This window comes from Hordeum vulgare, chromosome 5H, assembly GCF_904849725.1.
Source record: "Hordeum vulgare subsp. vulgare chromosome 5H, MorexV3_pseudomolecules_assembly, whole genome shotgun sequence".
Taxonomy (NCBI): Eukaryota; Viridiplantae; Streptophyta; class Magnoliopsida; order Poales; family Poaceae; genus Hordeum; species Hordeum vulgare.
The window spans coordinates 56,198,556-56,221,783 of record NC_058522.1 but is presented as its reverse complement, the minus strand read 5'-3'; the positions used below and the strand labels follow the sequence as shown (position 1 = coordinate 56,221,783).

Here is a 23,228-nt window from a genome sequence, read left to right as displayed (position 1 = left end):
AATTAACTTCTTAGAGTCTGCACATGTGTAGGGTGCCGTCCCGTGCCCGTCCTCACCGTTGTCGATCTTCCGCGCCGATCTCGTCGCGAGCACCACCGTGGTGAGCCTCTTGTTCTTATCTTCTTTTTAAAAGAATTTTTTTCTTACTTGTATGATTTAGATACATACTTGTACAAATTACTTACTTTCATTATTTTTTGTTATTATATAGTGCGATGGTTTTGGTATCCGCCTCCGTCGGCCCTCGTCCTGTCTATGATTCGGATGTGGTATATATTATCTTCTATAACTATTTATTTTATTTAGTGTTTATGACAATTATGACGACCAACGTGACATATATTTTTTAATCTAGGAGGTATGTGAACCGGAAATTCCAACCCACATAGAAATTCTTGTCGAGAAGTTAAATTTGGTTGAAAAAGAAAACAAATACTTGAAGGAAAAATTGAAAATAATTGAGGAGAAAAATATGGAACTGGAGTTGCATGTCGCCGATGTAATCGATGATTGCAAGATGAAGATCGATGCGATGCGGTTGAAGATGGATGCAATGCGCTTGAAGATGGATGAAATGCGCTTGAAGATTAGGAATATTAGAAAATATGACATTGATAAAGAGGCTTGGTATCATTATGCTGTTGGGTCAATTGATACCTTAGTTGCGATTTTGATCGCATTTGTTCTTGCATTTAAATGTTTTACATAGTTGTATGTTGTTTTATGAGTGAAATTTATGTATTTATTTTTTGCAATAATAACATTTGATCACTACTGTGCTTTGGTTTTAATGTGATGATGAACTTGGATTAATTTGGTCATTTATCTATTCATGATGTTTTGCATTGGTTTTTTGATATATTTAATTTCATAATAGAGATGAACCGCCAATGGGTGTACGGTGACCGACGCACTTCGGAGTACATTACGAAGAACCGAGACTAATGCCCGAGTCACACTTAAGTTTACACAAAATGTTATCCTCGACCGAGGTAGCAACCTTATCCTTTTCATCTGTAATTGATACAAAAATATTGCATGTGTCAATGTACGGTGGTCATTGCGCTATTCATGTATAATGCCAGATTGATGCACGAAAGCGATGGATGTACGGCGAACGACGCGGTTCCGGATTTATTGCAGGCCTGCATAAATTTATTGATGTGGCTGAGGCAAACAAAGTGGATAATTTTATGCCTTGTCCATGTGTTGGCTGTCGAAACGTGAAGGAGTAATCTAGCTCGAAAAACATTCATCTCCACTTGCTTTAGAGAGGTTTCATGCCCACATATTATTGTTGGACCATGCATGGAGAAAGAGGAGTTAGGATGGAAGACAATGAAGAAGATGATGATGATGACAACTATCCTATGTCCACTGAAGAATACGGTGATACTACAATGGAAGACAATGAAGAAGAAGGAGGTGAAGAACAACCGGCATCAGATGAGCCCGCTGATGGTCTTGGTCGGGTCATTTCTGGTGCAAAGAGAGAATGCGATACAAAAAAGGAGAAGCTAAAATTGGAGGCCATGCTAAAGGATCATAAAAAGTTGTTGTACCCAAATTGTGAAGATGGCATCACAAAGCTCGGTACCACACTAGAACTATTGAAATGGAAGGCAGAAACTGGTTTATCTGACAAGGGATTTGAGAAGTTACTGAAAATATTGAAGCCGAAGCTTCCAAAGGATAACGAATTGCCCGAGACTACGTACGAGGAAAAGAAGGCTAGCTGCCCTCTTGGATTAGATGTGCAGAAGATACATGCATGCATTAATGACTGCATCCTGTACCGCGGTGAGAAGTACGAGAATATGGATAAATGCCCGGTATGCACTGCATGTCGGTACAAGATTAGACAAGATGACCCTGTAACGTTGAGGGCGATGACGAGCCCCCCAGGAAGAAGGTTCCTGCTGAGGTTATGTGGTATGCGCCTATAATACCACGGTTGAAACGTTTGTTCAGAAACAATGATCATGCCAAGTTGATGCGATGTCACAAAGACGAGCGTAAGTAAGACGGGAAAAAGTTGAGACACCTCGCAGATGGGTCGCAATGGAGGAAAATCGAGAGGGAGTGGCCGGACTTTGCAGATGACAAAAGGAACTCATGGTTTGGTCTAAGTACAGATGACATGAATCCTTTTGGGGAGCAGAGCTGCAGTCACAACACCTGGCCCATGACTCTATGTATCTACAACCTTCCTCCTTGGTTGTGCATGAAGCGGAAGTTCATTATGATGCCAGTGCTCATCCAAAGACCGAAGCAACCCGGCAACGACATTGATGTGTACCTAAGGCCATTAGTTGATGAACTTTTGTAGTTGTGGGCCAAACCAGGTGTACATGTGTGGGATGAGCACAAATAGCAGGAATTTGACCTACGAGCATCGTTGTTCGTAACCATCAATGATTGACCTGCTCTTAGTAACATTTCAGGACAGTCAAACAAGGGATACAATGCATGCATGCACTGTTTAGATAAGACTAAAGGTACATATTTGGAAAAATCTAAGAAGGTTGTCTACCTGGGGTGTCGTCAATTTCTTCTGACCAATCATCCTGTAAGAAATAAAGGCAAGCATTTCAACGGTGAGGCTAATCACCGGAATAAGCCTAACCTCCCTACTCATGAATAGTTATTGGCTATGGTCAAGGATTTGGATCAAATAGTAATCTTCGGAAAGGGTCCTGGCGGTCAATCTGTTCCGAAAGACGACGTTACCGAACACGTGCCCATGTGGAAAAAGAAATCTTTATTTTGGGAGCTACCCTATTGGAATCACCTAGAGGTCCGGTCTTCAATCGACGTGATGCACGTGACGAAGAATCTGTGTGTGAACCTGCTAGGCTTCTTGGGAGTGTATGGAAAGACAAAAGATACAACAGAAGCACGGGAGGAGCAGCAACCTATGAAAGACCCATATGACAAGAAGACTGATAAAGTGCATCAATACTTAAGCAGCTACGCTCTTACCAAAGCAGAGAAGGAAATCTTTTTGAATGCCTGAGTAGTATGAAGGTCCCCGCTGGCTTCTCGTCTAATATAAAGGGAATTATAAATATGGCACAGAAAAAATTCCAGAACCTGAAGTCTCATGATTGCCACGTGATTATGACGCAGTTGCTTCTTGAATGTGTCAGCAGCATTCTTAGGAAGCTTGGGTTCGCCCGTAGGCAATATCACCTCAAAGGTGTAATGCGTCCGTGCATCCAACTTTCTAGTCGGGCCTCGTTTCGTAGCTTTGCTCGATGTGGAGGCCTAAGAGGGAGAAACATTCGTCAAATGAATGTATATGTATGCAATATAGAGCCATCTCCAATATTTTTCACATATTACAAGTGATTGTCGAACTTCATATGTATACCTCGCCGGACTTTATTATTTCTTCACCGGCTTCTCCATCAGTGGAGCTATCACCTTCTCCGTCATTGGACCTATCTTCTGCCCCATCGGCTTCATCTTCGTGTCGGTCGACCTCCATTCCATATCCGGAGGGGTTTAGATATGACGACGGAGATTCAGCTGGTTCAACGTCGGGGCCGTCTTTGATTATATCTTTGAGAAGTTCTTCCTCTTCGAGGTTCCTGATATGTGGATCCATAGTTCTGCAAAAAACGGATTCTCTTAACCTTTGTACCAAAAAATAATTATTCTATCAGGAACTCCGTTCCAAAACAACTTTAGTTCCGGGTCATGGCTCCACCCGAGACTCCTAGATTTCTGCATAGTATTCAAACTAGGAGTACTTTTCCAATTTGAGCATTCAATAAGCAAAACCAAATCGTAAAATAAAGTAGTATTCAAATTAGCATGCATTCAATTATAAGCAAATACATCATCTCTTTTGTCCGTAAATCGTCGAATATTATCACTAATACTCCTCGAATACTATCATACATATAGCATCACTGATACATCTAGAACCGTAGCGCCCGACGGGTATCGACGCGGGCGGTGGACACCCAAAGAGAAGGAACCATCACAGGATCATAGCTCCAGTGAGATCCCCGAAGAACCTGCCAGGTATGCTCGAACCTGCCCTCCAACGCAACCATGTAGCGACGGACGTGCTCATCCTCCTCGCTGACACGGTGACGTACCACCTCCGCGGTGTCCGCTAGCCTCAGCACCCTCACTGGCCCACGCGATCGCCACCAAACTAGGATCGGATCAACGACGGGCTGGCTCCTCACCAACCTACGCCCCCCAGGAAGGTAGCACCTCCCAATACCAGCCGGGCGGAGCCCAGTCCCGGACAGGGCCCCTCTGATCAAGCAGGTGTCCTCCGCCGAGTCGACGACGAGGATGCAGGATAGGCATCGTAAAATGAACTAAAAAAATAAACTAGTTCTATTAATTTTCTTGCTAAAAATAAACTATTAACACTTAAGCATATACAATAGCAAAATTAAACTATTAACACTTAAGCATATACAATAGCAAAATTAAGCAATAATCTAAGAAACACTATTAACCCTTAAGCATATACACTATACAATAGCAAAATTAAATGACAAAAAATATATTTCTTCTTCTTGTAACCCTAAACTAATTTTTCCTCTTCTTCTATTTCTCCTCTTCTTCTATTTCTTCTTCTACTTCTACTTCTCCTCTTCTTCTACTACTTCTCCTCTTCTCTTCTTCTACTTCTCCTCTCCTCCTCTTCTATTTTTTTTCTCTTCTTCTACTTCTCCTCTTCTTCTATTTTTCCTCTTCTTCTCCTCTCCTCCTCTTCTTATTCTCCTTTTTCTTCTTTTCTTCTCCTCCTCTTCTTATTTTCCTTTTTACTAATTCTAAATATTACTAACCCTAATAATCTAGCACAAACCTAATAACAATAGGAATTAAATGACAAAAAAAAATCTTTTCTTTATTTCTTCCTTTCTTCTCCTTTTCTTCCTTTCTTCCCTTTTTCTTCTTTTCTTCTCCTTTTTCTTCTTTTCTTCTCCTTCCCTTTTTCTTCTTTTCTTCTCCTTTTTCTTCCTTTCTTCTCCTTTTTCTTCCTTTCTTCTCCTTTTTCTTCTTTTCTTCTCCTTTTTCTTCTTTTCTTCTACTGGCCGGAGTGTTGGGGAGGAGGGGGCGGGGGGCTTACCGACCGGAGGTGTCGACGGCGCGCGGCGAGGAGGACGGCGCGCGGCGAGGAGGACGGCGGCGGTGAGGAGGATGACGGCAACGGCGAGGAGGACGGCAGGCGGCGGCGAGCAGGACGGCGAGCAGCCTGACGGCGTCATCGAGTTCGTCGCTGTGCCGCGCCGGGCAGGATAACAAGGAAGAAGGAGAGAAGGAAATGCGATTTGGCTTGGAAATTTTCTAACTCCCGCTTATATAGGTGGATCTTTAGTCCCGGTTCGGGGCTCGATCCGGGACAAAAGACCCCCTTTAGTCCCGGGTGGAGCCACGACCCGGGACTAAAGGCCCTTTTTCGGCAGATCAGAAGGCGGGAAGCAGGGGCCTTTAGTCCCGGGGCGTGGCTCCAACCGGGACTAAAGCCCCTCCTCGGCTGCACGATAAGTTTAGTCCCACCTCGCCCAGCGAGGGGGACTAATACTTGTTTATAAGCCCCGTCGCAGTTTCTCCATCGAGCTCCTCTCTAAAGCAGGCTTACGGGCCTAAACTCACTGAAAATTGAAACTATAATCGAAATTATGGAGAAAATTCAACCTGAATTCAAAGTGAGTTCACTTTGAATTTCGATAGAATTTTCTCTATAAATTCTCATATAGTTTGAATTTTTTTCTATTTTCATAATTAATAATTTTGACTATCCAAACTATTATCTAGTTTGTTATTTTCAACTAAAAACTATGTTTATTAAAAATTCTTTTTGCATATTTGAGAATTTGACAAAACTATGATAATGAAAAGTGTTTGAAATTGAATATATAATGCAAAACTATTTTCTATTTTCATAATTAATAATTTTGACTATCCAAACTATTATATATTTTGTTATTTTCAATTAAGAACTATGTTTATTAAAAATTCTTTTTGCATATTTGAGAATTTGACAAAACTATGATAATGAAAAGTGTTTGAAATTGAATAAATAATGCAAAAGTATTTTCTATTTTTAAAAGTAATTATTTTGACTATCCAAACTATTAACTATTTTGTTATTTTCAATTAAAAACTATGTTTATTAAAATTCTTTTTGCATATTTGAGAATTTGACAAAACTATGATAATGAAAAGTGTTTGAAATTGAATAAATAATGCAAAACTATTTTCTATTTTCAAAAGTAATTATTTTGACTATCCAAACTATTAACTTATTTTTTTTGAGCTAGTTGACCCTGAAATTGAAAAGCACTACAAATGAACTCTGAAAATGTTGAAATTTGGCATGCTATCATCATTTCACCCACATAGCATGTGTTAAAAAGTTGAGAGGGCTACGACAAAAACTGGATGCACTTCGTGTACAAAAGGGACAATCTCTCTCGAAGTATCAGCGTTTCGAACGAGAACTCATCTCTTACAAAGGGATTTCATTTTTTTAAACTTATTTGAACTCCATACTTTTTGTGTGTTCAAAATGCACCATTCAAAGGCACATCACAAAATTTCAACAATTTCTGACTTCATTTGGTATTCTTCGTGCATTTACTTATTTTTTTGAGCTAGTTGACCCTGAAATTGAAAAGCACTACAAATGAACTCTGAAAATGTTGAAAGTTGGCATGCTATCATCATTTCACCCACATAGCATGTGTTAAAAAGTTGAGAGGGCTACGACAAAAACTGGATGCACTTCGTGTACAAAACGGACAATATCTCTCGAAGTATCACCGTTTCGAACGAGAACTCATCTCTTACAAAGGGATTTCATTTTTCTGAACTTATTTGAACTCCATACTTTTTGTGTGTTCAAAATGCACCATTCAAAGGCACATCACAAAATTTCAACAATTTCTGACTTCATTTGGTATTCTTCGTGCATTTACTTATTATTTTTTTGAGCTAGTTGACCCTGAAATTGAAAAGCACTACAAATGAACTCTGAAAATGTTGAAATTTGTCATGCTATCATCATTTCACCCACATAGCATGTGTTAAAAAGTTGAGAGGGCTACGACAAAAACTGGATGCACTTCGTGTACAAAACGAACAATCTCTCTCGAAGTATCAGCGTTTCGAACGAGAACTCATCTCTTACAAAGGGATTTTATTTTTTTGAACTTATTTGAACTCCATACTTTTTGTGTGTTCAAAATGCACCATTCAAAGGCACATCACAAAATTTCAACAATTTCTGACTTCATTTGGTATTCTTCGTGCATTTACTTATTTTTTTTGAGCTAGTTGACCCTGAAATTGAGAAGCACTACAAATGAACTCTGAAAATGTTGAAATTTGGCATGCTATCATCATTTCAACCACATAGCATGTGTTAAGAAGTTGAGAGGGATACGACAAAAACTGGATGCACTTCGTATACAAAACGGACAATCTCTCTCGAAGTATCAGCGTTTCAAACGAGAACTCATCTCTTACAAAGGGATTTCATTTTTTTGAACTTATTTGAACTCCATACTTTTTGTGTGTTCAAAATGCACCATTCAAAGGCACATCACAAAATTTCAACAATTTCATATATGGTGGACACTAGCTCACCTATGGTATATGGTGGACATTCTTCTTCTCTCATATATGGTGGACACTAGCTCACCTGATTTTTCAACCGTCGATGATGGTCGCTACTCCTACTTTCCCTAGTGCATAACCAATATCTAGCACAAGGAGAAGAAGGAGAAACGACCCCCACAGCAACAGTCGACATTCTTCTTCTCTCATGTATGGTGGACACTCCCTCACCTGATTTTTCGACCGTCGATGATGGTCGCTACTCCTTCTTCCCCTAGTGCATAATAAATATCTAGCACAAAGAGAAGAAGGAGAAGCAACCCCCACAACAACAGTCGGCATTCTTCTTCTCTCATGTATGGAGGACACTCCCTCACCTGATTTTTTGACCGTCGATGATGGTCGCTATTCCTTGTTTCCCTAATGCATAAAAAATATCTAGCACAAGGAGAAGAAGGAAAAGCGACCCCCACAACAAAAGTGGTTCCGCGGCACGCCACGTGGTTCCGCTGCACGCCACGTGGGACTAATGGTCTTTCATTTTTAAATGACTGTTTTAATCAAAAACAGATCTGTTACAAAAGGGATTTCATTTTTTGAACTTATTTGAGCTGAACACTTTTTGTATATATATGTGGTCGAAATGCATGATACCATGAAGTTAGAAAGGGCTAAACCATTCAAAAGTAGCAAATGAAGTTAGAAAGGGCTAAACCATTCAAATTTGGAAACTATAATGGCACAAACAGAAACTAGACATATATAAATTGGTCCAAGCAGTACATGATACTAGTCCAAACAGTACATAATAATAGCTATCATAGATATATATATATATTCGAGGTGACGCTGGCCATAGTTGACGACTCGAATCAGAATGTCCACCTTATTCGAGGTGACGCTGGCCATAGTTGACGACTCGAATCTTGCGGTACAACTCGTATGAAACGTATGCATCTTTTGCTGCATACTCAATGTTGATACGATCAAGTGGGGCCTTCTCCCAAAGTTTGTGCTGAGACTTTGAGAAATTGGTCTTCATATTACCATATTCCTCGTCGATCAAGGCAACTGCCATATGAGCCATCGAAGTCCTGACATGTCGAAGCCTGAATACCGTTTGGAAATCAATGAGGCAACCAGTTGGTATCTCAATACCGAAGCTGTACCTCATCTTCAGCTTGTCGTTCGTTATGTCAACGGTAGCAAAAGTGATGCCGCTGCGAAGGAAGTCCATGAGTTCTGGACAATGCTTGTCACTACTGCAACAGAAACAAATTAAAATGGAACAAATGTTACATACTGCTGCAATAAGGAAACATGTTTCACTACAACTAAAGAGAAAATTATCTTTAGGATTCAAATAGAACATATTGCTATCCGATGCAATTTTCATATCCTACGAATTGATCAAGAAACCGTAAATTAACTATGACATATATATATATATATATATATATATATATATATATATATATATATATATATATATATATATTCTCCACGGTTTTGCAAATATTCAATAAGCTAGACATATTGCATATTGCTTTCCAATGGAATCTAGAGAGATCACTATAGCTATCCAATGGAACCTAGAGAGATCACTAGCTATATGCAATTTTCATGACTATGACATATCATATTGCTATCCAATGAACCTAGAGAGATCACTAGCTATATGCAATTTTCATAACCTTGGATCAAAGAACACCGCATAAAATTGTATCACTACGACTATGATTTCAATGGAACATATTGAACCAATCAGATTTTTCAGGTTGTGGAACACTATTCTAATCAGATTGTGTTCCCTTCAACTAATCAAAATTGTTTCACTACAACTATTTGAAGCGAACCAACTACGATTCCAATGGAACATATTAAACACTAGTTGATTCTAATACGATTTTTCAGATTATGGAACACTATTCCAATCAGATTGTGTTCCCTTCAACTAATCAAAATAGTTTCACTACAACTATTTGAAGCGAACCAACTATAATTCCAATGGAACATATTAAACACCAGTTGATTCTAATACGATTTTTCAGATTATGGAACACTATTCTAATCAGATTGTGTTCCCCTTCAACTAATCAAAATTGTTTCACTACAACTATTTGAAGGGAACCAACTATGATTGAAACAAATAAACTTACAATGTCATTACCTTGGATCAAAGAAAGCCTCAAAACTTACCTCGCCCATTGGAAGATCAAGACATGGTGTGCGAAACATAGTTGGATGACGGCAACACCGCGTTGATCGGCCATGTACTCCAGATCAAGCCCCAAGAACTTCTCATGATCCACCGCGGCGTCAAGCCATCGTTCCTTCAACTGTCTAAGAAAATGCGGCACCTCGCTGCTCTCGTTCGTGTACACGACATCGAGCTTGGTCTTGCCATGTGCGAGCACCTCTCCAAAGCGAGTTGGCATGGTGGAAGAAGAGAAGGGAAGAAGAGAGGAGAAGAACAGAGCGAGAGCGAGAGAGGAAGAAGAACAGAGAAAGAAGGGCGACGCGACACAGGCTCTGCTTCGGTTGTGGTTTTGTGAAGAGGGATGCAAACCGTTTGGGCCTTTAGTCCCGGGTTGAGCCACCAACCGGGACTAAAGAGGGATACCGACGGTTGCCACCACTACGGCAGGCCACGTGTTAGGCCTTTAGTCCCGGGTTGAGCCACCAACCGGGACTAAAGAGGGATACCAACGGTTGCCACCACCACTGTCCACCGCGTAGCCCTTTAGTCCCGGTTTGGGACACGAACCGGGACTAAAGGCTCCTTACGGGCCGGGACTAAAGCCTCGAGGGAGGCATTGGGAATTGGGGCGACCTGGCCGGGCCTTTAGTCCCGACCCAGAGGCTCATCTCTGCGTTATACGACAGTATATCAAATACAATCACGATCCTAAAAATTAGTACCGCATGGTCTAAACGAGGAAATATAGTTGCTAACCTTTTAGAATAAGTAGAAATAAAGAGGAAGAGGTTTAAGCGTGGCTCGGGCATCTCATATCGTAGTTGTGTTCGGTGAACTGAATCGGCATGGCTCTAACACACATTTCAACAAACACCTCTAGTGCATCAAAAAAAGTGGAGAGCAAGCACCCACCCACAATCCTCCATCCAAGAAAAATGCAATGAAGAGGGGAGAGGGGGGTTGTGCTATATATAAGCAGAGGACTTTAGTCCCGGTTTGAGACATAAACCGGGACTAAAGGTGGCGCACATGCGGACTGCCCACCGCGTAGCCCTTTAGTCCCGGCTTGGGACACGAACCGGAACTAAAGGCTCCTTACGGGCCGGGACTAAAGCCTCGAGGGAGGATATGAGAATTGGGGCGACGTGCCCGGGCCTTTAGTCCCGGCCGAAAGGCAGGCCGGGACTAAAGGGTCCAGGCCAAAGGCCCGTTTTCTACAAGTGACAGCCACGCCTAAGAGACGCATCAAGGGCGCGCCCCTGCCACTAGTGCTATGCATTTTGCCATAGGCTCATGAACCTGCGCTACTCGACGTGAGATTTAATGGCGACAAGTATTAATTGGTGAACAAATAAGGACGAAATAGGGAATACAATGCCACGACTTGCAATCATCAAACGGGCACGCAGCTAATTTAACCAAGGTGCGTGGCCATGAAGTTGTCAGGACATATCAGCACCGCGACGGGGTAAGATGCCCTTGTCCTGAAGGCTGATGACGATGTCGTAGAGACACTGGCTTGCCGGCGTGATGCCGACGCCGAGCTCCATGATCCTCCGGCTGCTGAACCGGCATCCCTTCTTCATCTCCCCCGTCCCTTCCTTGCACCTCATGGGCACCGGGTACTCCGGAAAGAACTTGGCAAGAGTACGACACACCTCGGCGCGGTGCAGCGTGCGCCCCGCGCAGAGGTAGCGGCCATGTGCTTCGGGCGTCTCATATGCACGCGCGTGCGCGTCCGCGACGTCCCGGACATGCACGTAGGCCTGTGCGGCGTTGGCGTATGTCTGCACCGAGCCGTCCAGGTACTTGGCGATGTGCCAGGTGCTGGCGTTCACCGCCGTCTGCAGGAGAGGACCCAGTACTAGAGACGGGTTGATCACCACGAGGTCGAGCTTTCTCTCCTTGGCGAGCTCCCATGCCGCCTGCTCCGCCACCGTCTTCGCATAGCAGTACCAGTTCTGCATATTCTTACTAGCTTGTCAGATGCACGTCATTTCACATATAGTATATGGTGCTTCTAACGTACGCGAAATGAGAGTTAATATAAATAAGCTGACCTTTGTGTTCTTGCAGAACTCGAGGTCGCTCCAACATGTCTCGTCGGCCTCCTCGTCGGGGCTGCGGCGAGGATCCATGTATACGGCGCCAATCGACGACGTCATTACCACACGCCGGATGCCGCCCACCTCCGCCGCGGCGTTGATCACGTTCCTCGTTCCACTCACCGCCGGCTCGATCATTTTTTCCTGCATCCACCCATACATGAATGAATCTTTGTCAGCCACTATACATTCGATGTCAGTGGCTCATAGTACTTCTATATATGTGGATAAGTAAAGTACCGGATCATCGGTGACGGGACATGCGGTATGGAATACGCCTTGGCATCCTCGGAATGCAGCGACGAGGCTCTCCTTGTCCAGCAGGTCCACCCGGAAGAGGGTCAGCCGCTCCGCCGCCCCTTCCAAGCCTCTCAGGTGCGCATTCCTTGCCACATCATCTGAATCACACACCAAAGTTAGATGCATGTAGATCAGCATAATATGATGATGAACGGTGCATTGTACTCACCAGGATTCCGGACGGTGCCGTGGACGGCGTAGCCCTTCTCCAGGAGGAGCTTGACCAGCCATGACGCGATGAAGCCGCCGGCGCCCGTCACACACACGGTGCGTCCGCGGCCAGTGGCGACGCAGTTAGCCGTGTTGGCACGATCAATACCCATGGCTCAGTCTGCAGAGAGTTTGTGAACTAGACGAAGCAGTTGGAATAGGCAACGGAAGGATGGAATGTATGTATCTCGACTTCCAAGCTACTACAGTAGTTCTCAACTGAGCTGTGCACTGATGAGAACCGCTTTCTGGCTGGTATATATAGGGCCTTGGTGGCGTGTGCAACGGTTGGTAGCCACATCCCACTTGCCATGCTTAATTAATTTTTGTCAACTGCAAATCTGTGTCAAATGTAATGTTGTGGCACTGCAGTTCCTATCACACGAAAACATATGGGGGCTGTGTACAATAAGCATCGATCTTGCCTTCACGCGTACCACGTGTTGATTATGATTCCACTTTCAGCATATACATCATTCTCTACAATACAAGACAAACGAGCATCATGTGTCCTTATAATGCCATTGCATGTTCGTAGCATTTTCTAAAGCACGCTGACCGAGCTTGGAATCCAACAAAAAATGCAATGTGAACTGAACGGAAGCGGGCAGTACTATACGTAGTAGTTAGTTCCAACCTACTTATAATAGTACTTGGAAATTAAATATTCTTGTGCAGCATGGATCAGGGGCTGGTGCGGGCCGTGTGGTGCTTTGTATCAGGTCGAGGGAAGAAAAAGATTCCATTACATTTGGTGGATCGCATGCCGGTTGCCTCATGCGTTCGCATCATCCACTTGCCGTAAACAGAAATTGACATACATTTTACTCCTTTTTAATCAAGTTTTTCACGCGTCACAACTAATGGGATGAACAACGAGAACACTGGCCAGGAACGACACATGCGGTCACAATCCTCCCCCAGCACCATCCTGTCAGATTCAGGATGGGAATAGGATGACACGGACCTGGCCATCCACCGCCCCATGGATCGTCGAGGCCAATTCGAGAGGTCAACGATGGACACATACGAAAAATAGTTATGGTTTTGATGGTTCGATGGGTGTTTCAGGTCAACTTTGTTAGACTTAGAGATATTTGCATTGTTGTAATCTTAACTACCTTCTCTATATTTATCTCTTCGATTTAAACTATTTATCCTTATATGCTGAATCCTAGCGATGACAGTCCATGTAAACCACCGCACGGGTGATTCCAGCCCTCAATCAATAAATAACCGTGGCTCCTCCACGGAGGAGTAGGAACGCTTTCACAGATCAAATCTTATATGGTATACAGAGCCAAAACTATTCCCTATCATCTAGCGACATAACCAAAAACTCACAAGGGGACACTAGTGGAAAACGGGCCTTTGGCCGGGACCCTTTAGTCCCGGCCTGCCTCTGGTTGAAATGTGTGTTAGAGCGATGACGCTTCAGTTCACCGAACACAACTACGATATGAGATGCCTGAGCCACGCTTAAACCTCTTCCTCTTTATTTCTACTTATTCTAAAAGGTTAGCAACTATATTTCCTCGTTTAGACCGTGCGGTACTAATTTTTAGGATCGTGATTGTATTTGATATACTGTTGTATAACACAGATGAGCCATCCATGGATGTACGGTGATCGACGCACAACCGCTTACAGAGAAGGCGTGCATTCTTTTCGAGATGCAGCCGATGCGAACAAGCATGGTGGTGGCTATATGTTTTGTCCATGTGTTGAATGTCAGAATGAGAAGGATTACACTTCCTCAAGAGTCATTCAGAGCCACCTGCTTCGGTCCGGTTTTATGTCGGGCTATAATGTTTGGACCAAGCACGGAGAAAGAGGGGTTATGATGGAAGACGACGATGAAGAAGAAGAGAACAATGATGACAACTACCGATCTATGTTCCATGAGTATGCTGATACCGCAATGGAAGACAATGAAGAAGAAGATCAGGATGAAGAACGGGAACCAGATGAGCCCGCTGATGATCTTGGCCGGGTCATTTCTGATGCACGGCGAGGTTGCGACACAGAAAAGGAGAGGTTGGAGTTCGAGCAGATGTTATAGGACCACAACAAATTGTTGTACCCAACTTGTGAAGATGGCCAGAAGAAGCTGGGTAGCACACTGGAATTGCTGAAGTGGAAGGCAGAGACCGGTGTGACTGACTCGTCATTCGAAAAGTTGCTGGTACTGATGAAGAAGATGCTTCCAAGAAAGAACGAATTGCCCGCCAGCACGTACGAAGCAAAGAAGCTTGTCTGCCCTCTAGGATTAGACGTGCAGAAGATACATGAATGCCCTAATGACTGCATCCTCTACCGCGGTGAGAAGTACGAGAATATGGATAAATGCCCGGTATGCACTGCATTGCGGTATAAGATCAGAAAAGATGACCCTGGTGATATTGAGGGCGAGCCACCCAGGAAGAGGGTTCCTGCCAAGGTGATGTGGTATGCTCCTATAATACCACGGTTGAAACGTCTGTTCAAAAATAAAGATCATGTGAAGTTGTTCCGATGGCACATGGAAGATCGTATGAAAGACGATAAGTTGAGGCACACCGCTGATGGTCGGCATTGGAGAAAAATCGAGAGAGAGTTCCCGAGATTTGCAGCTGACGCAAGGAACTTATGGTTAGGTCTGAGTACAGATGGCATGAATCCTTTTGGGGAGCAGAGTTGCAGTCACAGCACCTGGCCCGTTACTCTATGTATCTACAACCTTCCTCCTTGGTTGTGCATGAAGCGAAAGTTCATTATGATGCCAGTGCTTATCCAAGGTCCAAAGCAACCCGGCAACGATATTGATGTGTACCTAAGGCCATTAGTTGATGAACTTTTACAGCTGTGGGCCGAACCAGGTGTACGTGTGTGGGACGAGCACAAACAAGAGGAATTTAACCTTTGAGCGTTGCTTTTCGTAACCATCAATGATTGGCCTGCTCTTAGTAACATTTCAGGACAGTCAAACAAGGGATACAATGCATGCACGCACTGTTTGGATCAGACAAAAAGTATATATTTGGACAAATGTAGGAAGAATGTGTACCCGTACAATCGTCGTTTTCTTCCGCCCAAGCATCCCTTAAAGAAAAAAGGCAAGCATTTCAATGGCAAGGCAGAACCCCGGGGGAAGCCTGTCATCCGTACTGGTGCTGAAGTATTTGATATGGTCAAAGATTTAAAAGTAATCTTTGGAAAGGGTCCTGGCAGCCAACCTGTTCCTAATGGCCCTAATAAGCGCGTACCCATGTGGAAGAAGAAATCTATATTTTGGGAGCTACCCTACTGGGAAGTCCATGAGGTCCGCTCGGCAATCGACGTGATGCACCCGACGAAGAATCTCTGCGTGAATATTCTAGGCTTCCTGGGCTTGTATGGGAAGTCAAAAGATACGCCGGAAGCACGGGAGGACCAGGAACGTCATAAAGGAAGAGATGGCATGCATCCAGGGAAGTTTCAAGGGCGTGCCAGCTACGCTCTTACTAAGGAAGAGAAGGAAATCTTCTTTGAAGTCCTTTTCAGTATCAAGGTCCCGACTGGCTTCTCGTCGAATATAAAGGGAATCGTAAATATGAAAGACAAAAAATTCCAAAACCTAAAGTCTCATGACTGCCACGTGCTTATGACGCAATTGCTTCCGGTTGCATTGAGGGGAATTCTACCGGAAAATGTTCGCCTGGCAATTGTGAAGGTATGTGCATTCCTCAATGCAATTTCTCAGAAGGTAATCGATCGAGAAAGTCTATCAGGGTTACAGATTGATGTGGTCCAATGTCTGGTCAGCTTTGAGTTGTTATTCCCGCCATCCTTCTTCAATATAATGACACACCTCCTAGTTCACCTAGTCGAAGAGATTAGAATTCTTGGTCCCGTGTTTCTACACAATATGTTCCCCTTCGAGAGGTTCATGGGAGTCTTAAAGAAATATGTTCATAACCGTGCTAGGCCATAAGGAAGCATCTCCAAGGGCCATGGTACAGAGGAGGTCATTGAGTTTTGTGTGGACTTTCTTCCTGACCTTAAGCCGATTGGTGTTCCTGAATCTCGGTATGAGGGTAGGCTCACAGGAAAAGGCACACTAGGAAGGAAAGCAAAAGTATGTATAGACGGGCATTCTTTCTCTCAAGCACACTACACAGTTCTACACAATTCCACCGTGGTGGCTCTGTATATCGTGAGACACAAGAATATTCTACACTCCGAAAACCCGGGGAAGGCTGACTCTTGGATTAAAGGGGATCACGAGAAGACTTTCGGCAGTTGGTTGCAGACACATCTCATGAATGACGACACCGTTAGAGATGAGCTGTACTGTTTGGCCAGGCCACCATCTTCGACTATATGTACTTTCCAAGGGTATGAGACAAATGGGAATACATTTTACACGGTTGCCCAAGATAAAAAGAGCACCAACCAAAATAGTGGTGTCCGCTTTGATGCAACAGACGAGAATGGGCACTGTTTGGAAACATATTACGGGTACATAGAGGAGATATGGGAACTTGACTATGGACCTACTTTTAAGATCCCTTTGTTTCGATGCAAATGGGTGAAGCTGACAGGAGGCGGGGTAGTTGTAGACCAAAAGTACGGCATGACAACAGTGGATCTCAACAATCTTGCGTACATGGACGAACCATTTGTCCTAGCCAATGATGTCGCTCAGGTTTTCTATGTGAAGGACATGTCTACAAAAATGAGAAAAAGAAATCAGCAAAATAAGATATCGTCCGATGAGCCAAAACGCCACATAGTTCTTTCAGGGAAAAGAAACATCGTGGGAGTAGATGACAAGACAAACATGTCAGAAGATTATAATAAGTTTCATGAAATTCCGCCCTTCAAAGTGAAAACTGACCCAAGCATCCTACTGAATGATGATGATTCTCCATGGCTACGACCCAGAAGAAAACATAAATAATAGATAGGAATATTGGTGTAATAATGTAATGATGAGTTCTCGTTCGAAACCCTGATACTTCGAGAGAGATTGTCCGTTTTGTACATGAAGTGCATCCAGTTTTTGTCGTAGCCCTCTCAACTTTTTAACACATGCTATGTGGGTGAAATGATGATAGCATGCCAACTTTCAACATTTTCAAAGTTCATTTGTAGTGCTTTTCAATTTCAGGGTCAACTAGCTCAAAAAAAAAGTAAATGCACGAAATATACCAAATGAAGTCAGAAATTGTTGAAATTTTGTGATGTGCCTTTGAATGGTGCATTTTGAACACACAAAAAGTATGAAGTTCAAATAAGTTCAAAAAACCATATTATGAAATTAAATATTATCATTGGCTTTTCATCTCTATTATGAAATTAAATATATCAAAAAACCTTTGCAGAACATATGACCAAATTAATACAAGTTCATCATCACATTAAAGCGAACGAACAGTAGTGATCAAATTTTATTATTGCAAAAAATAAATACATAAAGTTCTCTCATAAAACAACATACAACTATGTAAAACATTTAAATGCAACAACAAACGCGATCAAAATCGCAACTAAGGTAACAATTGACCCAACAGCATAATGATACCAAGCCTCTTTATCAATTGCATATTTTCTAATATTCCTAATCTTCAAGCGCATTTCATCCATCTTCAAGCGCATTGCATCCATCTTCAACCGCATTGCATCGATCTTCATCTTGCGATCATCGATGACATCGGCGACATGCAACTCCAGTTCCATATTCTTATCCTCAATTATTTTTAATGTTTTCTTCAAGTATTTGTTTTCTTTTTCAACCAAATTTAACTTCTCGACAAGAATTTTTATGTGGGTTGGAATTTCCGGTTCACATACCTCCTAGATTAAAAAAATATATGTCACGTTGGTCGTCATAATTGTCATAAACACTAAATAAAACAAATAGTTATAAAAGATAATATATAACACATCTGAATCATAGACAGGACGAGGGCCGACGGAGGCGGATACCAAAACCATCGCACTATATAATAACAAAAAATAATGAAAGTGAGTAATTTATACAAGTATGTATCTAAATCATACAAGTAAGAATTTTTTTTCTTTTAAAAAGAAGATAAGAACAAGAGGCTCACCACGGTGGTGCTCGCGATGAGATCGGCACGGGGCGATCGACAATGGTGAGGACGGGCACGGGACGACACCCTACGCATGTGCAGACTCTAAGAAGTTAATTTGAGCATTTCAAATGAGCTACACTAGCAGTGACAAATGAAAGGATGAAGTAGCTAACCTTTTAAAACACTTGTGCAGTTGGTGCATGGCCAAACCTAGACAAATATTAAGGAAAATGGAGCTTGGAGGTCGAGCTTGGAGAGGAGAAAGCTTAAGTAGAGTGGCTCGGGCATTTCATCGAACACGTCATGTGCATGAACTAGAGTGGCAAGAGCATGGCATGGTCATACTTCAACAACCAAAAAACAGGGGATATGGTGGGCAGGGGCGAGGGTTTATATAGGAAACACTTTAGTCCCGGCTTTTGTCTAAAACCGGGACTAATAGCCTAACCTTTAGTCCCGGTTCTTGCCACTCCCCGGGACTAAAGGCCCCTGCTTCCCGCCTTCTGGTCTGCCGAAAAAGGGACTTTAGTCCCGGGTCGTGGCTCCACCCGGGACTAAAGGGGGTCTTTAGTCCTGGATCGAGCCCCGAACCGGGACTAAAGATCCACCTGTATAAGCGGGAGTTAGAAAATTTCCAACCCAAATCGTCCATTTCTCTTCTTCTTCCTCTCGTTCTCCTGCCCGGCGCGGCACAACGACGAACTCGACGACGCCGTTAGGCTGCCCGCCGTCTTGCTCGCCGCCGCCTGCCGTCCTCCTCGCCGTCGCCGTCGTCCTGCTCGCCGCCGCCGTCCTCCTCGCCGCGCGCCGCCCTCCTCGCCGCGCGCCTCCGTCCTCCTCGCCGCGCGCCGCCCTCCTCGCCGCGTGCCTCCGTCCTCCTCGCCGCGCGCCGTCGACACCTCCAGCCGGTAAGCCCTCCGCCCCATCCTCCCCAACACTCTGGCCAGTAGAAGAAAATAAGAAAAAGGAGAAGAAAAGAAGAAAAAGGAGAAGAAAGGAAGAAAAAGGAGAAGAAAAGAAGAAAAAGGAGAAGAAAGGAAGAAAAAGGAGAAGAAAGGAAGAAAAAGGGAAGGAGAAGAAAAGAAGAAAAAGGAGAAGAAAATAAGAAAAAGGGAAGAAAGGAAGAAAAAGGAGAAGAAAGGAAGAAAAAGGAGAAGAAAGGAAGAAAAAGGGAAGAAAAGAAGAAAAAGGGAAGAAAAGAAGAAAACAATTTTTTTGTCATTTAATTCCTATTGTTATTAGGTTTGTGCTAGATTATTAGGGTTAGTAATATGTAGAATTAGGAAAAAGGAAAATAAGAAGAGGAGGAGAAGAAAATAAGAAGAAGGAGAATAAGAAGAGGAGGAGAGGAGAAGAAGAGGAAAAATAGAAGAAGAGGAGAAGTATAGAAGAAGAAAAAAATTAGAAGAGGAGGAGAGGAGAAGTAGAAGAAGAGAAGAGGAGAAGTAGTAGAAGAAGAGGAGAAGTAGAAGTAGAAGAACAAGTAGAAGAAGAGGAGAAATAGAAGAAGAGGAAAAATTAGTTTAGGGTTACAAGAAGAAGAAATTTTTTTTGTCTTTTAATTTTGCTATTGTATAGTGTATATGCTTAAGTGTTAATAGTGTTTCTTAGATTATTGCTTAATTTTGCTATTGTATATGCTTAAGTGTTAATAGTTTAATTTTGCTATTGTATATGCTTAAGTGTTAATAGTTTATTTTTACCAAGAAAATTAATAGAACTAGTTTAATTTTGCTATTGTATATGCTTAAGTGTCCGGGACTGGGCTCCGCCCGGCTGGTATTTTAGAGTTTAGGTTCTAGCCAAGACCTGTGACTAAAGGTCCTCCTATATAAAACGACACTTCAAAGTTTTGAACCCCTCTTATATAGTTTGTTAGTTTATTAGTTAATCAAATGTCCGTTTTTTGCAGAACTATGGATCCACATATCAGGAACCTCAAAGAGGAAGAACTTCTCGAAGATATAATCAAAGACGGCCCCGACGTTGAACCAGCTGAATCTCCGTCGTCATATCTAAACCCCTTCGGATATGGAATGGAGGTCGAGCGACACGAAGATGAAGCCGATGGGGCGGGAGATAGGTCCAATGACGGAGAAGGTGATAGCTCCACTGATGGAGAAGCCGGTGAAGAAATAATAAAGTCCGGCGAGGTATACATATGAAGTTCGACAATCACTTGTAATATGTGAAAAATATTGGACATAGCTCTATATTGTATACATATACATTCATTTGACGAATGTTTCTCCCTCTTAGACCTCCACATCAAGCAAAGCTACGGAACGAGGCCCGACTAGAAAGTTGGATGCACGGACGCATTACACCTTTGAGGTGATATTGCATACGGGCGAACCCAAACTTCCTAAGAATGCTGCTGACACATTCAAGAAGCAATGCGGAGTTCTCGTTAGGGATCACGTCCCGATCAACGTTCGGGAGTGGAACAAGCGCAAAGGGGCAGCCGATAGTGACTATGTCGCCGAAAGGTACAAAGATAATCTTTGGAATGATCTCATGTCACATTTCAACCTGCCAAAATGTGAGAATGAAGACGCTGCAGACAAACTGAGGGCCAAAGTCAAGCAGTGGACTCTAAAGAAGATGGCCGAACTGTTCCGTAGCTGGAAGAAGAAGTTATGGAAAAACTATCTGAAGACAAAGAAAGTGCCAGTATTCGAGGGGTATCTAGCCAAGCAGGCGAATCACTGGAAGGCATTTCAAGAGTACAAGGAGTCAGAAGATGCCCAGACATTATCAGAAAAGAACAAGATAAATGCCGACAAGAAGAAATATCACCACAAGCTGGGGCCAGGGGGCTATGAGACTGCCATCCCAAAGTGGGATAAGAAAGAGCAAGATCTGCTAGATAAAGGCATCGTACCTGAACCACTCCGTGATGAGTGGGAATTGAGAGCAAGAAATTGGTTCCTTGCGCATGGTGGTTCGTACGACGAAAAAACAGGGGACCTCATCTGCAGTGACGGTCTTAGGATACCCAGGGAGAATTGGACAAGGATAGTGAAAGAAATTAAGGAGGGAAAAAGAAAGTTCACTGCAGATAGAGAGAACGGTTTGCTCACACTGGTCCTCGGCAATGACGAACATGGAGGACGAACGCGAGGCTTTGGTCCTTCTTACCCGTGGTGGCTTGGGTTTGCCAGAGACCAAGACACGTGCAGAAGCCGAGAGAGAGCAAAGAAGCGGCAGTAGGATGAGGAGAATGACAAGTTCAACCAGTTGCTTGCCAGGATTAGCGAGCAACAGAAGCAGATTGATGAGATTAGAGGAGTAGCGCGCGAGGAAGATCCTGCACTTGATATTACCGGCGCCCCATCTAAGCGGAAAAGCAGCGTGGCTAACTCTGAGACCCCGCCCGACGATGCACGAAGAATGATAGAGGGCGGTCCCGGCTACCCCGTGGATGGAATCAAGGAGTCAACATCATGTGAACTCCATCATAAATTCAATAACATATCCATGAAGGTGGCCGTCGGACAAGCTTTACCTTCTGGCCCTGATGCACGCTGGCATGGCCGTGAGATTCCAGCTGGCTTTGCTAAAGTCGGGGTGGATGAAATCATGGCGGGGTTTCATGATATGGAGCTCGACATAGCTGGACCCGAAGATGAGAGGACACTCGGAGAAGTACTGGGTGGATTCATCCTATGGGACAAGAACTACATCAAGCTTCCAGGCTCGGCCCCAAGGACAACACCGCCTCCGAGTCGTCGCAGGTCACCTACACCTCCATTACCTCCAAGCCCTCCACATGACGCCGGCCAGCACAACACGAGTCCATATCGATCACCGCCGCCGGACTTGGGTCGTCCGTCTCCGCCGCCGCCCGCTCCGGATACTAAGCGGGAGCGTGCCACCAAGAACGCTCCGCCGACGATTCCTAAGCGACGGAGCCCCCCAAAGCGCAAACGATCGCCCCTCCCAAAGGTACCTCATGCTAATCTTCCTATCAGACCTTATGATTGTACCCCCGAGGAAAACGCCAGGATAGCAAAGGAACATCATGATGCGCAGATGAAAAAGAAGGAACCCGAGCCCCGCCCGGAATACACCGAGAAGCAAATAGCATTTGCAAAATACTTCACGACCCTTCCATCACAGTATGACTTACACCATAAGCCTGATGACTATACACGCACATTGCAGAAGGAAGTGAAAAAGAGCAGATCACGTGCAAGTGCAAGTGGGAGCAAATCAAGTTCAACTACAAGCAAGAAAAAATCAGACGTTCCTCAGCTTGGACAACAGGCCAAACAGTCGATCCCACCCCTCAAGGTGTTAACCAAGAATGTTCCCCCTCCGGTGCCGGGGCAAGCTTTTGAAATAGCAAAGGAGTGGGCGGCTGAATGTGGTGTCTCGGTTGAAGATTTGCTGGCTTCCCAAGACGACAGGATACCCAAGGCTGTGGTAGCCCCTAAGCCACATTTTGTCATGGGAGAGCCTTTGGTCAGCAAAGATGATCTCCCAACAAATATGCGTTACTTGCATCAATGGTACTTAAGTGAATCAAAGAATGGGAGAACGATGATCATGGTGAGTGTCCCACGGGAGTACTACGACCGCCCCGAACAAATCCATATCGACTTTAATGAACTCTTCCAGATGTACAATGGCGACGCCCTCGACAAATCGCTTATGAGTTGCTATTGTCTGTAAGTTTTTCAATTCGTTGTCTACATATAACTTGTTTAGTTATTTCAATTCATTGTCTATATATAACTTGTACTCTATTATGCGGAA

General features: G+C 43.6%; 1 protein-coding gene across 1 annotated transcript; it reads right to left on the bottom strand.

Annotated features, from left to right (window-relative positions):
- Positions 1-11,077: 11,077 nt before the first annotated feature.
- LOC123397881 (cinnamoyl-CoA reductase 1-like) lies at positions 11,078-12,632 on the bottom strand. The gene is made up of 4 exons (XM_045092400.1): positions 12,368-12,632; positions 12,139-12,296; positions 11,854-12,042; positions 11,078-11,754 (listed from the first exon to the last, which is right to left on the bottom strand). The coding sequence occupies exons 1-4, from the start codon at positions 12,519-12,521 to the stop codon at positions 11,236-11,238; spliced, it is 1,020 nt and encodes a 339-aa protein (XP_044948335.1). The 5' UTR covers positions 12,522-12,632; the 3' UTR covers positions 11,078-11,235.
- Between the last annotated feature and the right edge of the window lie 10,596 nt (positions 12,633-23,228).

Bases quoted from the DNA above. Each gene is read 5' to 3' on its own strand.
- LOC123397881 (XM_045092400.1), bottom strand. From the start codon at position 12,521: ATGGGTATTGATCGTGCCAACACGGCTAACTGCGTCGCCACTGGCCGC. The intron at 12,043-12,138 runs GTACTTTACTTA...GGGTGGATGCAG, and splicing joins GTCCCGTCACCGATGATCCG to GAAAAAATGATCGAGCCGGC. The intron at 11,755-11,853 runs GTCAGCTTATTT...AAGAATATGCAG, and splicing joins AGTTCTGCAAGAACACAAAG to AACTGGTACTGCTATGCGAA.